At 45.1% G+C, this 22440-nt stretch overlaps 1 protein-coding gene across 2 annotated transcripts in view; it reads right to left on the bottom strand.

Annotated features, from left to right (window-relative positions):
* REEP1 (receptor accessory protein 1) overlaps window positions 1-22440 on the bottom strand; it is a 70165-nt gene that overhangs the window by 13159 nt on the left and 34566 nt on the right. The window contains exons 6-7 of one of the 2 annotated variants that reach the window (XM_064448908.1): window positions 15546-15596; window positions 9218-9386 (exon numbers count right to left, since the gene is read on the bottom strand). In XM_064448908.1, coding sequence (XP_064304978.1) covers window positions 9218-9386; window positions 15546-15596 — 220 coding nt within the window. Of the gene's footprint in view, window positions 1-1653; window positions 1872-9217; window positions 9387-15545; window positions 15597-22440 lie in introns of those variants that run through there. The other variant, XM_064448909.1, reaches the window with a different exon arrangement.

The raw sequence follows: 22440 nt of genomic DNA, 5'->3' as shown, positions 1-22440 counted from the left end.
ACGATTGTATTCTGAAACTGGCTACACAAAAGTTTGCACCAAGGAAAGATGATTGCCAATAGTTAGGACAACTTAGTCCTAGCTAAACAAACTGAGCTTCTTTCTTCCCCCTGCCTTTTGTGGCGTTGAGAAAATGTGTTCACGTTACGTAGCCAGCTCTCTACGCTACCAAAGCTACACTTACAAAGGAGCATTTTAAACAGCAGGCGTTGTCTGACGGTGCATTAATGCATCTATTGCCTTGGAGACAGAGAAAGGGCAGCCTGTGGAGACAGAATGAACCCTCTATGAGATAGAGCCTCACCATATCCCTATTGTCGTGGTCCAAGGGACTGGATTATGTCAGGGGGGGAAAAATAGTAAAACAAGCCAATCTGAAAGACAGGGCACACAATTTAAACTAGATCAATGTGACTTTGGGCCCAATTTGTAAAAATATTAGAGTGATTACTGCTTTAGTATCATTAAATGACTTTCCTAAGATTAACTCATGACTATGAAGCACTTAAGGATTCAGTGATTCTTTTTATAAATAACACTTTCAAGTCAAATACATAAAATCAGTTTAGGCTAAAATTAGAAGGGTGCTAATAAAACACACTGTGAATACAAGCATTTCACGATTGCTTAAACAGATACCACCTTAAACGGGCTTCATTCTCCTGCACAGTGGCACACTCACCCCAAATGGGCTAGTGCAAAGAACGAGAAAAGGACAACAGGGAGGGTGACAAAAAAAACATGAGGGTTGGTTTGCCACCTATGCAGTGTGCAAGGAGACAGTGTCAGCCTGGGATCACCAGCCTCCAAACATTACTGCTGCACAGGGCTGCCTGGCACATCAGGTGCAAGGCAGTGGGAACGCACACCCTAGTGCTCTGAAGTGACACGAGCCAACGGCGATGGCTGCAGCACGGTGGCAGCACCGGCATCCTTCGGTCCCTCTGCTGCCATCCCCAGGCTGATTACAGTGTGCAAAATAAACAAAAAGCACATGAGATGAGAAATAAAGGAATTACGAAGGTCTTCTGCTTCCACCAACATGAGACCATGCCAATCTGAATTTCTTCCTTCTCCCTAGACAAGCCGCTTGGCAGCCCCATCCTCTGGCATGCCCAAATCAGAGGCCTCCCCCTCCTTTCTTCTGCCACTGGGACAAAATGCAGAAGTGATAATGGCTCAGCTCTTAGCAACCAAGCTAACTGGTGCAGCATTGAAAACCCTGGTGCAGCTAAACCCTTCACTACACACCTAAGTTTGTAAACACGAGCAACACTGGGGACAGTGGGACATTTTTCAAAAATGGCTGTAGCACAGACTGAAGCAGGGAGAGTCTGTTCAAACCTATTTCATTGTACCAGGGTCTGTTACTGGGCTTTGTTATTTACCCTGCTCACCCCAAACGCAAGAGTCCCCTCCACCAACAAACACGTGCCAGTCCTTAGGGAACAGAGCAAAACAGGGCTGGGAATGAGGAAGGTTTGCTGGTTTCCCTGTGGTTTTACACTAGCACTGGGGGATACGGGGCAGGAGTTACACCAGTGAAGCAAGAACAGTGGTGCGTCCTCTAGAACAGAAAGGACTGAGGTTTTTCTCCAGAGGAACACTCCCCAGCCTTGGGTAACACAGGTCAGTAGGGTGAGAAGCACCACAATACTTGCCATCAGCACACACACAGCTCGCATTCTCGCTCGCAGCCTGGCCTTCCCCTGGTTTGTTTCCCTGGTGTTAGGAAACCCAGTGAGTACGAGCAGCAGGAGCAAGCCAGGCTGGGGACGGCAGTCATGCCTGAAAGGGATGCGTGGGTATCAGGGTGCAGGAAATCCAGGACTCACCTCTGAGGAGTCGGCATACCGAGCAACACGTGCACACTGAAAGAGGAGCTGAGCGTTAGGAACTCATCAGGCTAAGCTACCTCTCAGAAAACACTTGGTATCATCCTGAGGTGGACTTCACAGCCCCCATGTGCATGAAGAGACAGTGGTCTCTATCCACCAGCAGGAGCACAGATTCAGGAACGTGCCTCACCCCAGGCTATGTGCTTAATGGGTGTTAAGGCTGGGATTACTTACAGCTCCCTGGCTCTGCTCTTACATCACTAAACAGAAATAACTCCTGGCTAGAGGGGCCTGGGAACATGGATAAGCAATGGGTAACGCAGTGCAAAAGGCTTTATGATAATAACACAGGGTGCAATATTGGGACTTGTATTGCTGCGTGCCTGGATTTTTTTCAGTAGATTTAGACTTCTACAAGCACTGGTGCAGCCATTCATGCAGCTTCTGAAGGAAAACTATCCATAGATCCCTAATCTTCCTAAATAAGGAACATGCTGAGGAGTCCCACAGGAATTTTATTTTGGTGGAATTGTCATAAGAATGAAAGCAGCCAAGGGAATTGTACTGTACCCTTCAGTGCAAACACAGGTGATTCATAGCTGTTCATAAAAGCATGACCTTTACAGTTTCACCTTGTGGATAGCCTGTGTTCCAGGAAACAGCCTAGAAATAATTTCTAGTTTGAGCCTGCCAATTTAATCCTCACAGCGGCATCGACGACTCCAGAGAAAAAAAGCTTTTTGAGGAAAAAAAAAAAGGTTTGAGCTCTGTGTGATTTCTTTAGTTGTGATTATCCTGCACTGTAGACACTGGAAGTTCTTCCATAGATTCATAGTCATTTTAAACCAGCACAAACCAGTGCTGCTGCTGAAAGCAGATGTCCCATTGCCCCTTGTGCTCTGGCCTCCACCTCCCTTGTCCTGTTGCTGATGTCTGTGCTGCTGCTCTCTACTGGCTTCAGGATCTGACCCAGGTCAAGAGCAACCTGGAAACAAGGAACAGCACTTAACTTGAAACAGCTTTCTGGCTGGGGTCAGCATATATAAATAAGATATAAACATGTCCAAGAGAAAGGACGGTATGGGGCAGATGCAAGCAGCTGGGTCATAGCCTTTCAACAGGAGTGCTGGCTCACATTGGCTGGATGCTGCTGTGAAGCTACGGCCTTTGCATAAAAGAGATGAGTCTCAACCAGCCTCAAGAGATCTGCTGTGGGTTTAGCTTCTGATTTTACACAGAAGGTAGCTGATCACAGTTTTATGAAGGTTTATTCTATGAAAGATCATACAACGTATACATATGGGTTGTTTCACACATCTTTCTGGAGTTTTTCTGGTTGGTGGGGACTGAGCTATCCAAACATATCCTCAAGGGTGATATTCCCCCACCTTTGTCCTGTCCTGCAAAGCCTTCAGCACTTAAGTACAAAACCAAAAAACAGCCTTGACTCTCTCCTGCAACAGAGGAGTGGAGAATATCAGAAAGCATACTGCACACTTCTGCTTTGAAATCATTCCAGCTGAGAATGATCTCTGCCTGGGGTAAGCTTCAGCAGAAACGGCACTCGGACTGGGCAATACAGAGGTTGGCTCCGTAATATTGTGATCCTCTGGCCCAGATGACGTCAGCTCTGGACACTGACCATCCCGTGCTGCAACGCAAATCTCCTGCTGCTGAAATATGTCCCACTGACTCACCCAAAAGCAAGGCTGGCCTCCAGTGCCCAGCCCACCCTCGAGGTTTCCACTGACGTCAGCAACTATGAGATGTGTTTGCATCAGCCATGGGACTGAGCTATGTGACACAGTGGCCAATATCCCACTCCTGAAGTTGCATGTGTCACTCACGAGCCATCATAAGGGAACAAGCTTTATCTGCACTGTCCAGGATACTTTTAAGGCAATACTGTGAGGCTAAGAAGTGCAAAAGCCCACCACTGTTAATAAAGACACGTCTGTCCATGGATTGTTACTGGGCATTTGCCAGAACAACAGGATTGCCTTGAAAAATATTTGGAGATGTTGTCCTGGAGCTTCCAGTTTTCCACAATGACAAGCAGCCACACATCTACAGTTCTCAAAGGAAAGGGGCAGTTCTGCCTGTGGAAGAAGCACACGTTGGAACACGCTTCGAAGCTAAAATATCACAGGCTATGATCAGGGTGCCAGGACACTAAATCAAGAAATGCTGAACTAAGAGCAAAGCGAAAGATCAGATACGGAGGACAGGTGGTGGGCCTGCTACGTGGAAGAAGGGCAATCATCATGTTTCCTTGGTGTGCGTCAAAGGAGGGTGTGCACGTGCTTCACAGGAGCCGTGGCGATGCCTCGCGTAATGTGCTGTGTGCGGGGTCAGCAGCCACACACAAACCATGGCGAAAGCAGCCTTTGCCCCTTTGTGTCGTCTGCGTGTGGCTTGTGACTGGGTGTGAGGAGGAGGAGAAGGGTCTTTCTGTGGGATGGGTGTGAATACTCATGGAGCACCTGAAGCCCGCTATACGCTGAGCAGTCCTGCTCCTGTGGAAGGCCATCTGCACGAGTGGGACTGCTCAACGTATGGTGGGCACAAAAGGCAGCAAAGACAGCAAAAGGGGTGGGGGGTGGGGGGTGGAAGCAGCAAAAGGTAGAGGAAAAGAAGTAATTCCCCCTGTCTCAGAGGCAGCTCTTGCATATTCTGTTTCTTGGCCTCATAAGACACTCTTCAGCAGACAGAAATAAGCCTTTGCTGTGTCTGCATGTGGTCATTACTAACTAAATGCCAAGCTCTTCACACGGTGCTTTGTGTCAAAAGGGGATTCAGAGAGTCACAAATCCATCTAACCAGCACCAGTCACGTTACAAAAGTAACAACAATGGAAATGAAACAAGCTGAGTGGTTATTTAATGTAGCCGGAGTACAGAGTGGTCCTGCAGCCAGTTTTTGGCCACAGCCAAAGCCCACCAATATCAGAAGAGTGTTTTCACGGGTTTCAGTGGGCTTGGAAACTTGCCCAAGAGATGTGAAATGAGAACCTGAACCACTCCTGGTGCTCACAGAGGGAGCGGCAGGGTTCCATACTGACAAACCTGAGTTTCAGCAGTCTCATCTTTGCCGGGAAAACAACAGACCTCTCTCCATCCCCTGCCTTTCCAAATCACTTACTTTCAGATGTCATACCTACTCTTAAATGCAGTCACACAACAGGACTGGAACTGAGCAACACCAAGTTCCACACCAGAGCTGGCTGTGTTTTCATTGCTCAGAGAATGGGACCCATCTAAACTCCTCTAACCTTAACCTAAAGAGCCATCTCTTGTCTTTGCCTCACTGTTATAAGCAAAGATGTGCTTCCATGCACCATTTGTTCAGCAGAAAAGCTGGCTTGAAGAGCTTCCCATTCCTGGCCTCTTGATCTCAAAACATATCTCCCAAACAACTATTTTGGAGGCTCCCAGTAAGGCAGATCAGCAAATCAGGCTGGGTTAAAAATAATCCCTCAAAAATAGTACAAGAAAGTATTTTTAATCAGGATCAAATTCAGGATTTCTTCCTGAGTCCACAGCTCTGTACTACTGTTCCATCAGCTGAGGGTAGCACTTGACATCCCGATATCATAAGGCTGCTATTCTCTCTTTGACATGGCTGTCTCTCCTGTTGAGAAAAGTAAAAGCCTGTGCTGGATGCAAAACTAATTCTTCAGCCTTTGTACATCCCTGACAGCCATATAAGAGAAATAAACAGGGTTATAAAAGCACTCCCATAGGCAATCTGTGGAGGTACTCCTTCATCAAAGATTGCAACCCCATAGGACTGAGTGATGCTCACACGCCTTCTCAGGCTTGGGGATGCCAGTCCCGAAGCAAAAACTATTACAACTGCTATAGCAGTGCTTGGCTTTTCCACTTGTAAGGTTGGCTGTGGCCCAGCAATGCCCCCTTCCTCAGGCAAACTCCAGGTGCAGCAACACTCCTCAACACATCCACTCAAAATAACACTTCAGGTTCCTGTCCCTGCCACAGTTACCAATAATTTGTAAATTCAGGCAGTGACTTTGAGAGCTGCACTTGCAGAGTACTGCAGTAGATCGGTATGGATGGAGGATGTAGGGAAACGGGTGGGAGTGGAAGCACTTGAATGAACAAACAGCAGAAGAAGGGCTGGAAGAGTGGTACCCAGCTCAGCGAGTCATCAAGATCCCAGCATACCCACACACAGCTTCTTAGATGCCTGGACTGTGAAACAAAGGATAGAATAAATGAGGGGAAAACATAAAAAGGGACATTTCAGTTGTCCGGAAACTCCCAGAGGTAGTAGCAAGATAGGGCACTGTTACTACAAACAGAAACCTTCTTGCAAAACTCGGATTGATCCACAGACAGGACTTTCCCACAGGTGTTTTACATGTTATAATTAATCACTGAAGTAAGGTGTACAGGAAAGCCACAAAAGAAATCTTCTAAGGTACTGACCTCAAAATATACAAGCATCTTCTACCACATATGGCTTTCAGGACCTGGGCATGGGAAGTACAATTTGTTCTGTTTTACAGACACACGGAGGAACAAAGGTCGCTCCAGGTCACACCAGTATTTTGCAGTAAAGCAGGGTGCGAGTTCATGTGTCCTAACTCACAGTCTTGCCTCCTGACCACCCCATTGCTGCTTCTGCAGACACAGGACCCATTCCTTCAAGCCCTCGCTAGAAGTCTCCATAAAATAGGATTTCTATTTAGACCAAGGGTACAATGTTTGCAGCCCCAGCCAGGCTCTCTATTACTTTTCTTAAAGTCATTACGCACATCCCAGTTACTGCTGTCAGGCTTTCTAACAGCTGGTTAGAAAGACCTTTTACAAGAAAGGTGAGGTCTTCGGCTGAGTCATCCTCATGTCAAAGAGAAAATCTGGTGTGTTTTTGCTGACTCCCTCCAGTGTCAGACTAAGTCCCATTATCTCTAAAGCAGGAATACAAAGGGAAGTCTAATGTTTCTGTGAGACCGTGGGGATTGCTGGCATGGACATTTGTGTTATCTAAGGGCTTTGGGACAGGAGAAAGAGCTCTGTGTCAGCTGTTACATAGTGACTGCTCATGCACGTACTCGTATACGTATATATTACATGTATATAGAGCATAATAATAGGCAGCAGCAAACTCTGTCTGCCCCTTGCTTATGTGCAAGACTCCAACTAAACAAATATGGAAGGTGGAGTGATGGGACCGTGTCTGATCTTGGTGTGTCTAGAAGTGTCGTCTCACCCCGAATATGGCCCTCAGGATGTGATACAAGCTGGCTGATAGATCACCCTCTTCCATACACACACATGATAGTTATAAACCTGATCAATTTGACCCTGCTGACATTCTCACTACATATATAATTGTGCCCACACAAAACAGCACAAGGACTGGAGAGACCAGGACCACTTCTTTTGCTCAATCCAACTAAAAGTGAGAGCAAAACTGTGGCCGTAGTCTTCCACACAACATGATGCCACCACCTTGGGGTGAAATCACCCTCTGGAGGTGCCTCTCTGTATTGTCTGCAGGTGGAGAAGGGGCCTGCAAGCAGGCTCCCAGATTAGAGACCTCAATGAAATCACTAAGTGAGATAGGACAGATAAAGGTCTTGGAAGATTTTGCAAATCTGTGGTATTTTCATTAAAAGAAGAATTTAAAACAAAATCTCAAATTACGTGGATCCAAAAAATTGTGATAAACACTAGGCTCAGTTTGAAAAGACTCCAAACAATCCAATTTTCCAGAGATTCATTTTGAGAGATCCTTGTACAGTATTGATATGAAACCAGATCAAAATCTAAAACTTCTGTGTTTTAAGGCAGGGGTTTGTGGCCAGGTGTGCTGAGCTCGCTGCCTTAAGAACAAAACTACAAAGGCTGCTCTACAAAACATGGAATTAAGATAACTAAATTATGCTTTATTTGTGCCATTTGTAGTTTTGGTCTAAATGATATGTGGGTTTTTTTAGTAAGAGTTTTATATTCTGCATGTGAATGCTTTACTTTCAGATTGATTACTTCAAGTGAAGTGTATACAAGACTTTATATAAGAATCAGAGTAAACCCACTGTGCACCAACATCAGCTGTATCAGTTTACCTGTAAAGAGAATTTATTCAACAGATGGTTAAAAAAACAAACAGAGAGAAAAGTATGTGAGCTATAATTCTCAGAATTTGTAAAGGGCTTGGAGGATACTCTTTAGGAAGGATGAGACAAGATATTCCTAATACATTCCAAAGCTAAAGCAAACTAGAAGGGGTAGCAATAGACACAGGCTTGATACAGAGTGAACGTTTGCACAGACCTCAACACACACAAGCTGAGACTGCTAAATCTCAAACTTGGCAGCATATGTTTAACAAGCTACCAAGTGCAACACGCCTGCAACTTTCTGTGCCTTCTCACCACAGCCGTCGAGTTGCATGATCTTTTGTGGTGTTCAGGAATCCCAGAAGCCATCTGGAACCCCCTGCTTGGGATAACCCTCCGTGTCTCAACTTTTGAGATCTAATCCGCAAAGCTATCTCCGATTAAATGTTTGAGGTCTGGGTTCACAAAGATTTCTTCACCCAAGCTTGAAATCACAGAATTTCAAGAAATCAAGAATTTCAAAATAAACTTTTTAAACTGAATTGTCAGGAATGGATCTTATTCCTACCATGATGTTTCTTCCCTTTGTTCTTTCAGAATTTGAAAACAAACCATTGCCCTTCAGAGAGACTTGCTTTCCATAACAGTGCTTATGCAGCCATCCTTCATATCGTAAACAACTGTCAGATCTTGGCCTCTGCTTCTGGTAGTGCTTTATATGGGTTTTATTTCTCAGTAGGCTTCCTCAGTGGTAAAGTTCTGGAACCACAACTGTCAAGTGTTGTAACAGCTACTGTATAGTTTAGAAGAAGCATCAATGGGCCTAATTCAAACCAGATACCCCTTAGAACTCGCGTTTATGTTTAGATGACATAAGAGAGAGAGGCTGTATCACCATATGGGGGTTTTAATGATAATAATGATCCTTGCCCACTACTGTGCATTCTTATCCACCCTTTTTGCACTTCCATTAGCCCCTCTCATTGAAAACCCACCGCATCTTGCAGCCCCCAGCCCAGAGCCTGACATTTCAGCTCAAGTTGCAAGGACCGATGCTGGCTCCCTTGCCCGCTCAAGTCCAGTCCTCAGTACCAGCCAGGAATAGTAACCATCAAACAATGATACTGTTTTCGCTCTTAAGTGCCAAAAGGCTCAACAGCATGTCTGTGTCCTGTGAATTCTGGTATGTGCTGCCTGCAATGTCTGTTTCTATATATTCCTGCCAACTGCAAGACTGTATTCAGCTGTGTGATATTCCAGACAACACAACACTGAAAATAACACTGACACTTACCTGAGCTTCCAGTGCCTTCCGATGCACTTCTGGATGTTTTTGGCTGGCTCTGTTTGCTACTTGTTCGTACAGTGACCGAAGGAGGAACAGTGCTGCTGCTGTCTCCACGAATCGTCGAGAGATCCTGCATGCTAAAGCTCCTTAGTCTCTCAGACAGAGCCCCCTGTCCCTAGTTAAACAAGCAAGCAAATAACACACATTAAAAAAAAAAGTTAAGATTCCATAGCATATTTTGAGGCTTTCTCCTCCCTAGCTCATTGAAATCCACCAGTACAATAGGAAGGGAAAAAACTGCCTGGTCCAGTAACCTAGAGGGGACAAAAATGAGTTGTTAAAAGCATCATTTCCCTCCCTTCGCTCTTCCTTTTGGAGTGGTCCTACACACAAAGTCTGACCATTCAAACTTTTGATGGCGAGCATCTCTTACTCTTCAGTGCAGTCACCTGAGCTCAGAGCAGCCTTAGACACATCTGAAAGAGCAGGATATTGTTGCATGTTTCTAGTAGGTACTTTTCTTCATTAAGATCTGAGTCAAATATGTGCTTGGCTTCAGAAACACAGTTAAATGGTCTGCATCAAAATAATTCCCTTTTAAAGGTAATCGTCTATTATGAGAATCACCCAGCAGTTCTCAGTCATACAGAGAATTTCCAGAGCATAGAAAATTTGAAATTTTTAGGTAATAAAAAGTTATTCTTAAATGCAAAGAAATATTCCAGTGCTTTTTCATGCAGCTTAAGGAAGAAATAAACTCACATAATAATTTTCTTTCTTTTTGTATCAGCTCTCAATCAAGCAACAAACATATTCCTTGGTGAAAGGAACGTAGCTGTTCTTTGTAGATAATGGGTTGATTAACACCTTTCATTAAAACTACATCCTACCAAAAAGTTGACTAGAAGTATACCTCCTTCTGAATTCTGTAATCCTCATGCTACACTACTGCCCTAGAGCGAGATTGCCAAAAAATACAATTAATACAGAATCTATCTATCCTTCTCTGTTGGCTAAACTAAGTGGCATTCAGAATACAAACAGCATAACTGATAAACAGTACATTTGGGTTTTAACATTTTGTTCAATGGCGAGGGGGAGGGTCTGAGATACACTTCATAGCATATAGTCTTAAAAAAAATACTGAAATAAATACACAGAGCCTGTTTCTAAAATTATTTCTGCTAGTGTAAATTAGGAAAAATCCAATGGACGCTTTGACTGAGGTGAAACCAGAAAGATGGCAAACAACAGGAAATATTGTCCTGTTTACAAGAAGTAGCCAGATAAGGCACATTGTAGCAATTCACAGGCCACCTTCATTTATACTTGTATTTGTCAAAGCAGTACATACGCAGCAGCATAGCCTGAACACTGCCAGAGGGCTCTAGGTTGGGGCTGGACAGAGTGTATCACTGCTCCCTTCTGGGCCGCAGATCGGAGTACCATGCCCATAGAACCAGGGCGCAGGTGAGGGTGCAGCAGAGAGCACTCTCTGGTGCTGGCCTGGCACAGGGAAGGGACTCACCCTGACCATCTGCGATCAAAGGCAAGACTGGATGCATTCTTTGCTAAAGCAGTTAGGTAACACCGCCTGTCCGCTAGTGCACTCCCATTGGTACATTGGGAAGGCAATGCATTCATCTACCTGCAAGTACTAATCTACCAACATCACTGCAGAAATTTTGCATGTGAAGTAATGGAAATATCAGTGTCTGTACCCCATATAAATTCATTAGCATCTTACTTTTAAGGGACTGTAGTAGAAGAGGCATCAGGTGCTTAGAACTAGTCACTGCTTGCATTTTCTACATTCAGGAAAACTTCTAGATCAGTAATCTCCCAACTTTTTAGCCTGAAGCTTTTCATACAAGAAAAAATGGGTTCAAACTTCCTTCTCAGCTCCATAGTACATCAACTTAACCCTAGGCAGGCTACACATCCTGGATTACAACACTTTTCTGGATCGGCAAGAGCAAACAGCACATGATGATAACTTCTTCAATGTTGTCCCAAATCACCATCAGTAGAAATACACTTCACCTCAGAAAAATAAAATGGAACTGTCCTTTGTAGGGCAGAGTCACCTAGGGGAGCTGGGAATTTTCTCCTCATTTCACTGAATCTTTGGTGTCTTAAAAGCTCTCTATGTATACTGTGTTTGGCAGAATTTTGCATTTAGTTTTTCTGCAGGCTATCACAGAGCAGTTTCCACACCCCCACCATGCTCTTCTTGGAGACTTACTTTGCTCTTTCTCATTAGCCTGTTTTACTTTTTGATGTATTTTAAATGGAGGGGGCTTTTTTACTGGTATACCAAGATTTTGGTGGGGTTTTTTTGCTTATTTTATATGCCTGGCAGTGGAGTCCATAGAGCTGATGTTTTGTTAAAATCTCACCTCTCCCATCTCAATCTCCAACCTGCCACAAGAGTTCATGCCTGAATTTTGGCTACTTTTCCTGCCAGTGGCTAAGCCACTTTTGGGACATGTTCTCACTCCAACAGGCATCTCAAGTTTTTCTTCTTAGACCAGTCTAAGGTACAGCTACTCTGTAGTGCACAGATGCAACTGTCACTGGGCTGGTACACTAAAATTTCCTTGCATGGCTAGTTAGCTGGGTGTGATCCCACCCGCCCAGAACTCACTGCAGTGCAGTTCTGGGTGGGTTTTGTAGCTTACACTGAATTCTTGCACTGCCACCTTCTCAGGAACTGCTTTAAAGCTAACAGAAGACATCCTACCCTGCAGTTTGACTACAACAGACAGATCCCTAGCGAGAGCAAGCTGAGAGCAATCAAGCTCACTAAATATTTTGTTGTTGCAGAATGACTGGAGGGTTAGCAACTGATGAGCTGCTGTAACTGGAGTGCTGTATTCCTGCACCACCAGCTCAAGTGTCAGCAGTGCTCAAGTTGTTAACCTCCTCCCAGCTGCTCTGCTCAGCCAGCTAACCCAAATACCATTTCATTCCAGTGAGCAATGTATGTATGTGGACATAAATCAGATTAAAGACAAGACTTATGCGTCAGACCAACCTGGCAGGGAACGTGACACTAACGCACCCTTTTGCACTGAAAATGAAGAGGAGATGTTAATACTCTTGCATTGCAACTTGTGGTGTAGCGGTATATAATGATCAAAGGCCGCAGGGACAGCTTTGAAAGAAGGGCCTGATATGTGCCTGTCAACTGTGGGTCCATTACACCAGCATATAACATGTACAACCACAGCCTTAAACACCCAGTCATGGCAGTTGTGCTAAACAACTTTGACTTTCTCCAGGAAAAAAAAATTTTAAATTGTCTTTTCTTGATTTTTGCTTTAATTTAACCTGACATAATTATGACAGCAAAGACAAAGGTTGCTCAACACACAGATAATAGCAAAATATTACTGTTCCTACCATTCCACGAAAGTTTGTCCAAATCTCAGAAATGTCAGGGATAGCAAAGGCTCGGGTAGAGTGAGGCCACTGAACACGTGTGAAAGCCTGCTGACTTCCCTTCCATTTATTTTCTTTCAGATTTTTGCACCTTCAGTCTTTATAGGCATTGATTTAATTGCTCCTAGGGCACAACATAACAACCCCAATTCTTTCCCAGTTCCCACATTTCTACCTGAGTCCAAATAGAAACATGACAAAAATTATGATTACAACAGAATCAGGCTGGTTTCAGAATAAAATGGAAAATCTTGTTACCAACCTTAATTTCCCCGTCAGAGAAGCAGCTGCTCTATATGAAATCACAAACATTTGAAAAGCCAGCACTGTGAGAGTTTGCACTGCCGTACAGTTTTAGAATAAAGACTTTACCCAGCTGTAACACTTATTATTCCACAGTAAGACTTATAATTTATTAACAAAAGAAAAAAACGAGTTAATAGCTTTATTTCACAAGAGAACATATTTAGCACAGCACACATCTTGGGCCATGTTTGGTTAAAATGATTGTGTGGAAGATGAAGAGCCACTTTCTTGGGGATTTTTGTTACTGTCTTGGCCATGATCATACAGATGCTCTTCCAACTCCTACAGACATGGGAGATGCCCTAGAAATTTTGGCACACCGTGTGTCTGCACAGAGAAAAGATGCAGGTCCTGAAGCTATGCCTATGCTGCAGGCCAGAGGCATCTTTGCAGCATGTCCGCACGGATCTGGGCTACTTTTATCCTAGAGAGCATGACAGAATATCATGAGAGTCGCTGTGGTAAAGTTATTTCACCATGTCAACAGCAAAACAGCATGGTGGTATCGTACAGCCTTTTGAAAATGGGGACTGGGAGGACTGCGGGACTATGGATGACACCACCTCTCTCTCTCCCCTCATTAAACACAGTGATTATGCTAGATGGTGAGGTTTTGTGGCAACAAGCGGGAGCAGGTATCTTCCTGTCCCCTGCTCACTATAGTGTACCTGCTCCCAAATTCATCTGATCTTCTTGTCCCAAGGAAATTTCACCCCACAGGTGAAGGTATGGCACAAACTGAAAGCGCACCTCATCAGACTTCCTTCACCTCTTCTTCTCCCAGGACCCACCAACCTCGTTCTCTCTTTACAGGGGCGGAGAAGGGCCAGGCTGGGCTAGGGCTTGGTGCTACTGATTAGGACAAAAGGCAAATACTAAAAAGGACATGGTCATATCACCCCCCAGTAACTGCTATCACTTGGTATCAACTTTATTTAGATTCATGACACTACCAACAGCATTAGGGCATTGCCCATCAAGATGTGGACATTTAAGCTGAGAAGCTCATCTGTGATTCTAAGGGAAGTTAAAGCTCCCATCCGTGTGGCACAGTAATTAATCTAAAACTAATTTAGGTATCTGCCTGCATGCTTAGGTCAAAATTGCAACTGAAGTATAGGCATACCTTACTTCCCCACACCTAGCACATTCTCTCTATTTCTGATTTAAAGAGTGGGACAAAACAGTATCAAAATACTGAGCTTTCTTCCAAAGCCCCCTAACCTGCAGGCTACCTTCCTCTAAATGTTGCAGATATCATCATCTCCAGAAATGAACATTAACCTCTGTGGGCCCAAAGCACAAGCACTGTTGCAACCAGTATTTGCTTGGAAGGATCAGAAATCTTGATCCTTTCCAAAATCTGAAGTCATTATTGTGTCAGGCACTCCATCAGAAATCACTGGAATTGCCTTCATTACTTTGCCTCTCTATAATTAATCCTTGCATTCACATTTGAAGTAAAACTTTTTAGATGGAGATGGATTTAGGAGTCTAGAAGAAACTGGGTTTACATCCAATGGAATTAGTCATTAAAAACACTCCACATATGTAGGTAACTTCACATAGGCTCTAGGTAAATAAAAACAAGCACATAATTAAAAAATCTGCAATGTATATAACAAAGTCCCATTAAATATGATCTAAATATAAAGAAACAACAGCACCTAGATTTCATCATACCTTCAGTCTGGCAATCTGGAAGAGTTCTGTAGACATTACTTAGGCTTCAGAACACCTCTAATACCTACAAACTCCATTCTGCAGCTGTGGAAACTATAACACAGCATGGCAAAGTGACACAAAGCAGGAACCAAAAAATGTCAAGTCATAAAAGGGAAGCTTTTAATACGGTCAGTGTTAATACAGGATGGCACTTTCTGGTCTTTTGTGTCTTAGGATCAGTAGTTAATGGACAGGCAAGGGAATACTGCCACGCTCACCACACCTCCAACACAGTGCTAAACCTGTTAATGTTCTCTTCTCTTTTTGCTGTAACTTTGGTTAGCAGTTCTCTTCCACGCTAGCAGACATGTCTGCATGCATGTTACAGCCTCCATCCTGCAGATATTCACTACGGGGTGTAGTGCACGTTCCGTGGATGTCAGTTATTGCTACGGTGTCAGCAGGACTTCCCCAACCACTCCTATCAGAAAATGCTTGCAGAGATGCATCTTCACCGCTGAGCCAAGTCCCAGCCTCACTAGCTCCACTGCAACCCCAACTGCCCTAATGGGATCACAGCAGCGGGAGAGAGGCTCTCTTTATCCATTAGCGAGAAAACAACAGCAAACACAGCAGCTTGGCCAACGCAGTAGCAACAACCCGAGTTAGATGGGTTTTCCACATACAAAGCTCCCTTCCTGGCTGCTGGAGTCTCTCTGATTGCCAGCAGAGGACTTGGAAGGCATTTTGCTGATGAGATCAAAGACAGGCTTTTGAAGCTCAGCACGCAGGATCTACTGACTGGAAGTAGAGCAGACGGCATCTGGCCTCAGACCAATCTCAGCTGAAAACAGTTCAAACTAGTCTAATGGGGAAGCAGACATTAGTTAGGGGTTAGTATAAGCACTCAGCAGATTACCTGCCCTTTTCTCTGGTCCAAATACAAGTGTAAATGAAGTAGCTGAGAGACCTAGCAAGGGAAAAAAGAGAGCCATTGTGGCAACCCGCATAAAAGCTTTGAGAATAAGGTCTATTTGAAGCATAAGTAATAGAGGCAAGACATGAGCATGACACTGGGCACCATGTGCAGGGACTCACATACACATAAAAAGCAGGGGCACCCACCTGTGGACTACACCTTTGAACGTAGGTTCTCCCTTCCTCAGCTTTCCCAGAGAGATGGAGAAACCACTCCATAACCCCAGCTGACAGGGTGTTACCTAGCAAGTGTGTTTAAAGAGTAAAGCAAATTATAAACACAACGGGCTGCCACTCTACTTGCACCTGATCTATGCTTCCCACTGGAGGAACCCCCAGTGTCTGGCCACCTCTTTAATCCAGACTTAAGATCATTAAGAACAGAGTCCATTTATGACTAATTTAGGCACAGGATTAGGTGAGGGCCACGTGGCAGTCATTTTAGTCCTGGTGATTGACAGGTCTTCTGAGAAGTAGGGTAGTGCTGGGAATTACTCATGGCAATGAGTGGGAGTTTGCACATGGAAGTGTTATCATGCCTGGCTGCAGGCCCTGCTAAGAGCAAAACCATTGGATTTATGCTCTGAGCACAGGCCTGGGTGAAGGAGGAAATTGCTTCTGCCACCATATGAACACAAATATCCTGCAAGCAATATTCTCATGGCCAAGGCCTGCGTGCCGTGCCTAGACTCGAACAGTTGCCCAGTTTGGAGATGTCAGACAGTACTAAAGACTCAAACGGAAATCAGCTGATATTAATGCTGATGGCGGAAACTTAATTTCATCCACCCTTTTTGTTTGCGCAGTTCATTTCCTCTCCTGGGAACTGTTTGCTATTGTCTCTCCCAGCCTGGTCTCTCTGTATAAATTTATTGTTTGGTTCTGCTGTCCTGTGCATTCACTGGCTGTCGTCTGCTTCTTGTTGGCTCTTTCATTGGTGTCTCCAAAGAGGTAAACTGGAAACAGCTACCTGGATTGTAGCTCAAACAGCGCCGGTTTTTTTATTGATTCAGGAAAAACAGATTCCCAAAGACTTAAGAATGAAAGATACATCACACCATGACAGGAACAAACCACAAAATATATATATGTTTCAATTTATTGGTGTAACATAGCTCAGCCATGAGATCTTTGATTTTGGATCCCAAATGCAGATCCTTTAAAGGAAGCTACTTTCAAAAGCAGCATGCTCAGCCCTTCTGAGATAACACTAATGAGTCTCTGTAGGTTTCTCAAACTGCGCATTCAAAACCACTCCTGAAATCCACCACTCTTGGCCTCGTCCCAGACCAGGGCACACAGTGTGGCCATTACAGATATGGTACTAAGCAGACTGGACAGAACTGTTCGCTGATACTTTTGGTAAGCAAAGAAACAACCTCCCTCCAAGTGCTGGGATCTCATTGTTACAAAGAGGCTTTATCCAGCCTCTTAAAGGGAAGGATGCTCCCCACTCTTTGTTTCCCTCTTTCCCAATTCAAGCAAAAGCGTAGTTCTCCACTGTCATGCCACAAAAGGCAGCATCTCTCTCCCGCACAGGATTTTGCTCTAAACTCCCAGAGTAAATGGGTCTCAATTCTCATGGAAAATTAGGGATCTAAATATTGATTTTCAGGCAGTTGCACTGGCTATACCAGCTAGATGCTAGAAATTAATAAAAAGATGCTGTCTGACAAAATCTAAATGATCACCAGGATTTCCCTTAAAATATCCTGGTTTAAAAAAAAAAAATAAAAAAAAAATCAGCAAACGCCCTGGGAAACTTCCCAATAAATTTCGTGGGCTAAGGGACCCTAAACTAGTGGAGCGGCAACTCCCCAGGGGGTGGTGAGCCCAAAGGTGGACATGGAAATGAGGTTACCAGACCAGACAGGTGGTTGTTAGCTGAAGCAGTTTGGGAACTGCTGACATTGCACTCCTGAGCATTTAGGAGGTAGATGAGCATAATGAAACCCTCCCGCCTTCGTCTGCATGCCTGGTCCTTTTAACGGATAAACCAGAGTGATTGCTAGCTCTGGCGGCACCACAAGCCATATTTCCCCACGCATGAAAGGCTCCTGGACTGTTTCTCAGACTTATTAGGCACAAACGGGCTTTTCATCGACACCAGTCATGCGTGCCTGCTCCCTCCACCTCATTTATCATCTCCTGCCAAGGCACTGCACCCACTGCCAGCAGCACACTGTGCCCCACTCCCCTTCCTAAAGGTGGGCTGTACCAAGGGGCACACAACGGGCCACAGCACCAGCTGCTGTGCAAACAGTCCCTGCCCCACGCACAGGAGGGCAGAAGAAGGACAGAGGAAGGTAGGTTATCAGAAACCTCTGGGTTATGATGACCTGTAGGCTGTGGGATATTTTCTGCAGCTCTCCTTTGAAGAACAGAGTTGAGCCTGCAGCTTGGGGATGGTTCAGTGTTTGGGAGGATGATTTGTCTTGGGGGGAATAAAGAATTGGCCTGTTTGGCAGAATGGGTTTGTTCAGGGTGAGGAATAAGGATGCATGCAAACAGGATTTGGGAAACCCACAAGCTTGAAGGAGAAGTTCAGAGAGCTGGAGGAGAGTATAAAGCTGGTGATGGGAGGGTTGCAGAGACAGAAGGGGCAATGCAGGGCTGGGCCAGGTCTTGAGAAGAGAAGCAGGGAGTAAAAGGGTTGGGGATGGGGGATAGGGCAAGGCAGAAGGTAGTGGGAGGCTCAGGATAACAGGCAGAGGATGTGCAAGTGTTGAGAGTGCAGTGACAGTGAGGGAGTACATGAGGGTGCGCTGGAGGAGGCTGGTGCTGCCTCCAAGCCATCAGTACCTCTCCTCACTGCAACCACACACATGCCCCAGCCGCTTACAGTAGAAACCTGACTGGTGTCAATGAAAAGCCCACTCAGACACAAGCCTCCATCTAATGGCTCTGCTGCCAGCCAAGGCCTTGCACCTGCCCCACTACTAGGGCTTTAACAGCCTTGCTGCTGCTCCCCTTCTGCTGGGACCCAAAACCAGGCTCTGCTTCTCCTCTCCTCTCCCGAGATGAGCTGGAAAGAAGGTGGTGGTCAGTGCCCAGGGCCCTTTGGGAGTAGGAATGGCTGAACTAGTTGGAACTAATTGGAAATGCACAAAGAGCAGCAGGATTTACCGCCCGGTCATCTAATCTGGCCATTTAGGACTGACCCACTTGAAATCACAGCATGTGACAGAACGACCAAGGAATGAGGACAGGATTACAGAGCCCCAAATGAGATTTATGCTCCTTGGTGGGGACACAAGCTGCTGGGGGCAGGGAAAAGATCTGTGCTGAGCACCTAGCAGGGGTAATAAGACCAGATATCCAATGCTCCGGCTGCTTAGAGAGCATCAAAAATAGACTCTCCAGAGAGAGAGAAAACACCCAAGCGAGCCAGCTGGGCAGACTCTGGGTACTTGGGACACTGACAGCTCCTCAGCTCGTAAAATGAATTGGCACAGGCTTGTGCCAGTGTTAGCACACTGTGGAGTCAAAACAAAACAGAGCAGGGGAAGGGAACAGGAATGGGAGGAAGGGGAAGGGAGAGAAGCCCGTGGTTGGCTAAGTAAAACTGTAGGCTATTTAAGATAGAAAAGGGAAAGGGCCGGGGGATTAGTGATAAGGAAGGTGTGGCTGTGTACGGCTTGCAGCAACTTAGCCTGTGGTAAATACATAAGTAGCAGCCTGTCACACACTGACAGCCACATTGTACTGCAAGATAGATAAAAAGAATGAAGAGAAAGGCCTCGCCCGGAGATGTTATCACAAAAGACAAAAGATCATGATGGATCCCGTGGGAGCACAAGATGATCAGTTACCACAGCTCAGACAGAAAGGTAGGGTGAGGGCTATGCACAGTAGGAGGCATGTCTCCAAGTACAAGAGCCTTTAGACTTAAGCTAATTTACTGAGAACAGCTCTGTACAGAGCACACTTTCAGCCCAGCAGCTCGCTCTGTATTTGCCACCAGAAGTTGCTGATTTGCAAGGTCTGAGGGTTCATTTCTTAATACAAAAGCCTCTTTTCCTTGCCCATTAATCCAAGTGAAGCAGGAAATAAGACAGATCCTCACATTCACTTGCTGGTAAAAGCCACATTTTCCACAGGAGCTGCAGGAGCTCAGTGCTTCTGAATATACGGTCATCTCTATAGGCTCCAATTTTAACATGATCCATTAAAGGCTGAAACCCAATGAATCTGTTCAGGGCTCACTTTCCCATCTACACTCAACACAGGCTAGCTTGATACCCTTAAACCCTGGCATTGGGAAAGCCAGGATAAACCTTAGAAGTAGAATCAATCCTCTTTCCTTCCTCCCTGGAAACTTCCCCTGAAGGACAGCACTGCAGTCTTGTCTGGCACCTGTCAGCTCTAAGTGTTTTCCAGATAATTATTCATTTAAACTTCTCTTAGGAAGGATAATCTAGCTCTGGTAAACCTCCTTCTCAAGTGAGCAAGTAAGGGCATTGCCATACATTTAACAGCAGCTGAAAACCAGAGCAACAGCAGCTGTTACCACCCGTACCCTGCTTGTATAGCTCCTCTCTTGGAAACGGCTCCATTCACAGCAGCAGGGACAGCTAAATGGAGACATGTCCATACCCGACCCATCACACATCCCATCTGAATACCTGAGGAACCCCAGCTCAGCACTTCTGTACTGCAACACACCAGGCTGTGAGTCACAACTCTCCCTGCCCAAAAGACAACAAATTCAGTCCAAGAATTCAGTCCAGTTCTGCACGGGGCAGAAGCTGCTTTAACCATTCCTGACTATTAAACCATGAAGACTGTAAACGTATTAAGGGTGTGGTCCCATGAGCAGCAGGCCTGATCTCTCTACTTCCCAAGACCTGGAAGGAAAGATTTTGCTTTCCCTTCCTCCTGCCATACTCTTCACAATGCAGTTCTGTTCCTTCCCTTGTGCTGGTTCAGGCACTCGAGACGCATTTGTGGGCTCAAAAAAAACCCCCAGTATTCCTTTTCTTTCTCTTTCTGGATTAGCTTTCTGACAGATCAGAGATAAACTGAGGAGGTCCAAAGAGCTGGTGCACAGTAACCTACTGAGAGCAGGAGCGTTACCACATTTTGGAGGAGACCTATCAGATCAGCTCGTTCTGTCTCTTGGATCTGCACCGAGGCACACAGAAGCAAGCAACTTGCTGGAGGCCACATGCCAAAGTGGTGAAGGAAGCCAGGAGTCCTGTTTTTCCTCACATATTCAGAGTAACTTAAATGTCAAGGTTAAAACAAACACATGAACAGTCCTTGCTTTGTTATAAAAAAATCACTCAATCGATTTAATCAATCCAATAACAACCTCTCAATCTTATCAACAGATCATTTTCCATCTCCCCAAAGTACCGTGCAGGAAAGATTCTTCTGATCCATTTACAGGTTGCAATATCTCAACTGTTTTCTCTCAAGTTAGGCTGGCAGATGTGCCATACAATACCATGCAAGTCACAGAGTTGCTTTCTTCCAGGACTGAATGGGAGCTTCATGAACTCATGCAAAACAATGGATTCCTTGTACCCTGGAGACTCTTCTCCCTTCTACCCAGCTTCCCACTGCCACTGGAGCCACATTTCAAGGTAGTGAGAGATTCTTAAGAAAAGGCAGAACAGTGGGGAGAAAAACTGGTGCTGGCTTCATTCAGGTTAAAGAGCTGATGAAGACACTGTTGCAGTCCTGAGATGAACAGGTTGGCACTGTGGATCTGGGCTACTGTTGAGCTTCTCATATTCAGGAGCTACCCAAACAGGAGTCAGAGTTTCTTTGGGATTCACACATAGTTTCTCACTCTATCCTAAAAACAGCTTAGTGCAGATAGTCTGCAGCACCTTGTAGGATGGGGCTCAGAGCAAAGGCGGTGTTGCAAAACAGGCATTCCCAGAACATGTTTATATCCATGGTGTGACTTCAGGCTTACATAGCAGCAGCAAAAGCGTTAAGTGTCATGGAAGCGTCACACAAATGTTGTTTCGTTGGGCATATAACAAACAGCTTTGCCTTAGCTCCACCTTTATCCCAGGTTTCAGTCCAAGTTTGGTTTAGCCAGCAGTCCCTGGGTTAGCAGAGCCTCCCCACTGAACAGCAACAGTTCAGGAGAAGGTCTGACAGTCACAGTCTGCCCAATGCTTGGCAGGGAAAAGGGAAGCAATTTTGGTCTTTTCTTTGAAACAGGATATAGCTTTGGCATGTCCTTGTGATCCTACGTTTGCATGGCATATCCCAGGGGCTCCCCACTTCTGTAATACCTTGCATTCAACATGCTTTATAGACTTTATGGTATTTGGCCTCTTAAGGATGTATCATGCATTTTTACAGAAGGTAAGGCTACGACGTACTAAAACGATGTGCTTGAGGTGATCTGACAGAAGAAAATAATTTCCTTCGACTCCCATTCACGTTTTTCTTAACACTAGTACCCACCTTGCCCATATGTTACTACTATCCTTTTGCAAGAGGATCGTATCTGACTGCATGAAAGCCACATCTTTTATCCAATTCTTGCCCCCAAAACACAAGGGTATAGTCACTGTGCGCATCTATGCTAAGCCATGATAATCCATGGCCAGAGAGCAGGACCACAAAACGCAGTTATCAAGTCCTTGCAAGCTTTCATACAAGCAAAGAAACAGCTATTTGCTGGTTCTGGCTCTAAGCCAGGAGCTGAGTAGAGGATACACCTCCTCAGATGAGACCACTCATTCAATATCTACTCATTCTCCAAAAGCAACTAATGCCGCCTCCCATTCACACTTACATAAACATGTCTCCAGAGAATTATACACCAGGTATGTTACATGTAAGCCTTGCACATGAACTTCTAGTCTTCA

Source organism: Phalacrocorax carbo, chromosome 4 (genome assembly GCF_963921805.1).
Source record: "Phalacrocorax carbo chromosome 4, bPhaCar2.1, whole genome shotgun sequence".
Classification (NCBI taxonomy): Eukaryota; Metazoa; Chordata; class Aves; order Suliformes; family Phalacrocoracidae; genus Phalacrocorax; species Phalacrocorax carbo.
This window is presented reverse-complemented; position numbering and strand designations above follow the sequence as displayed.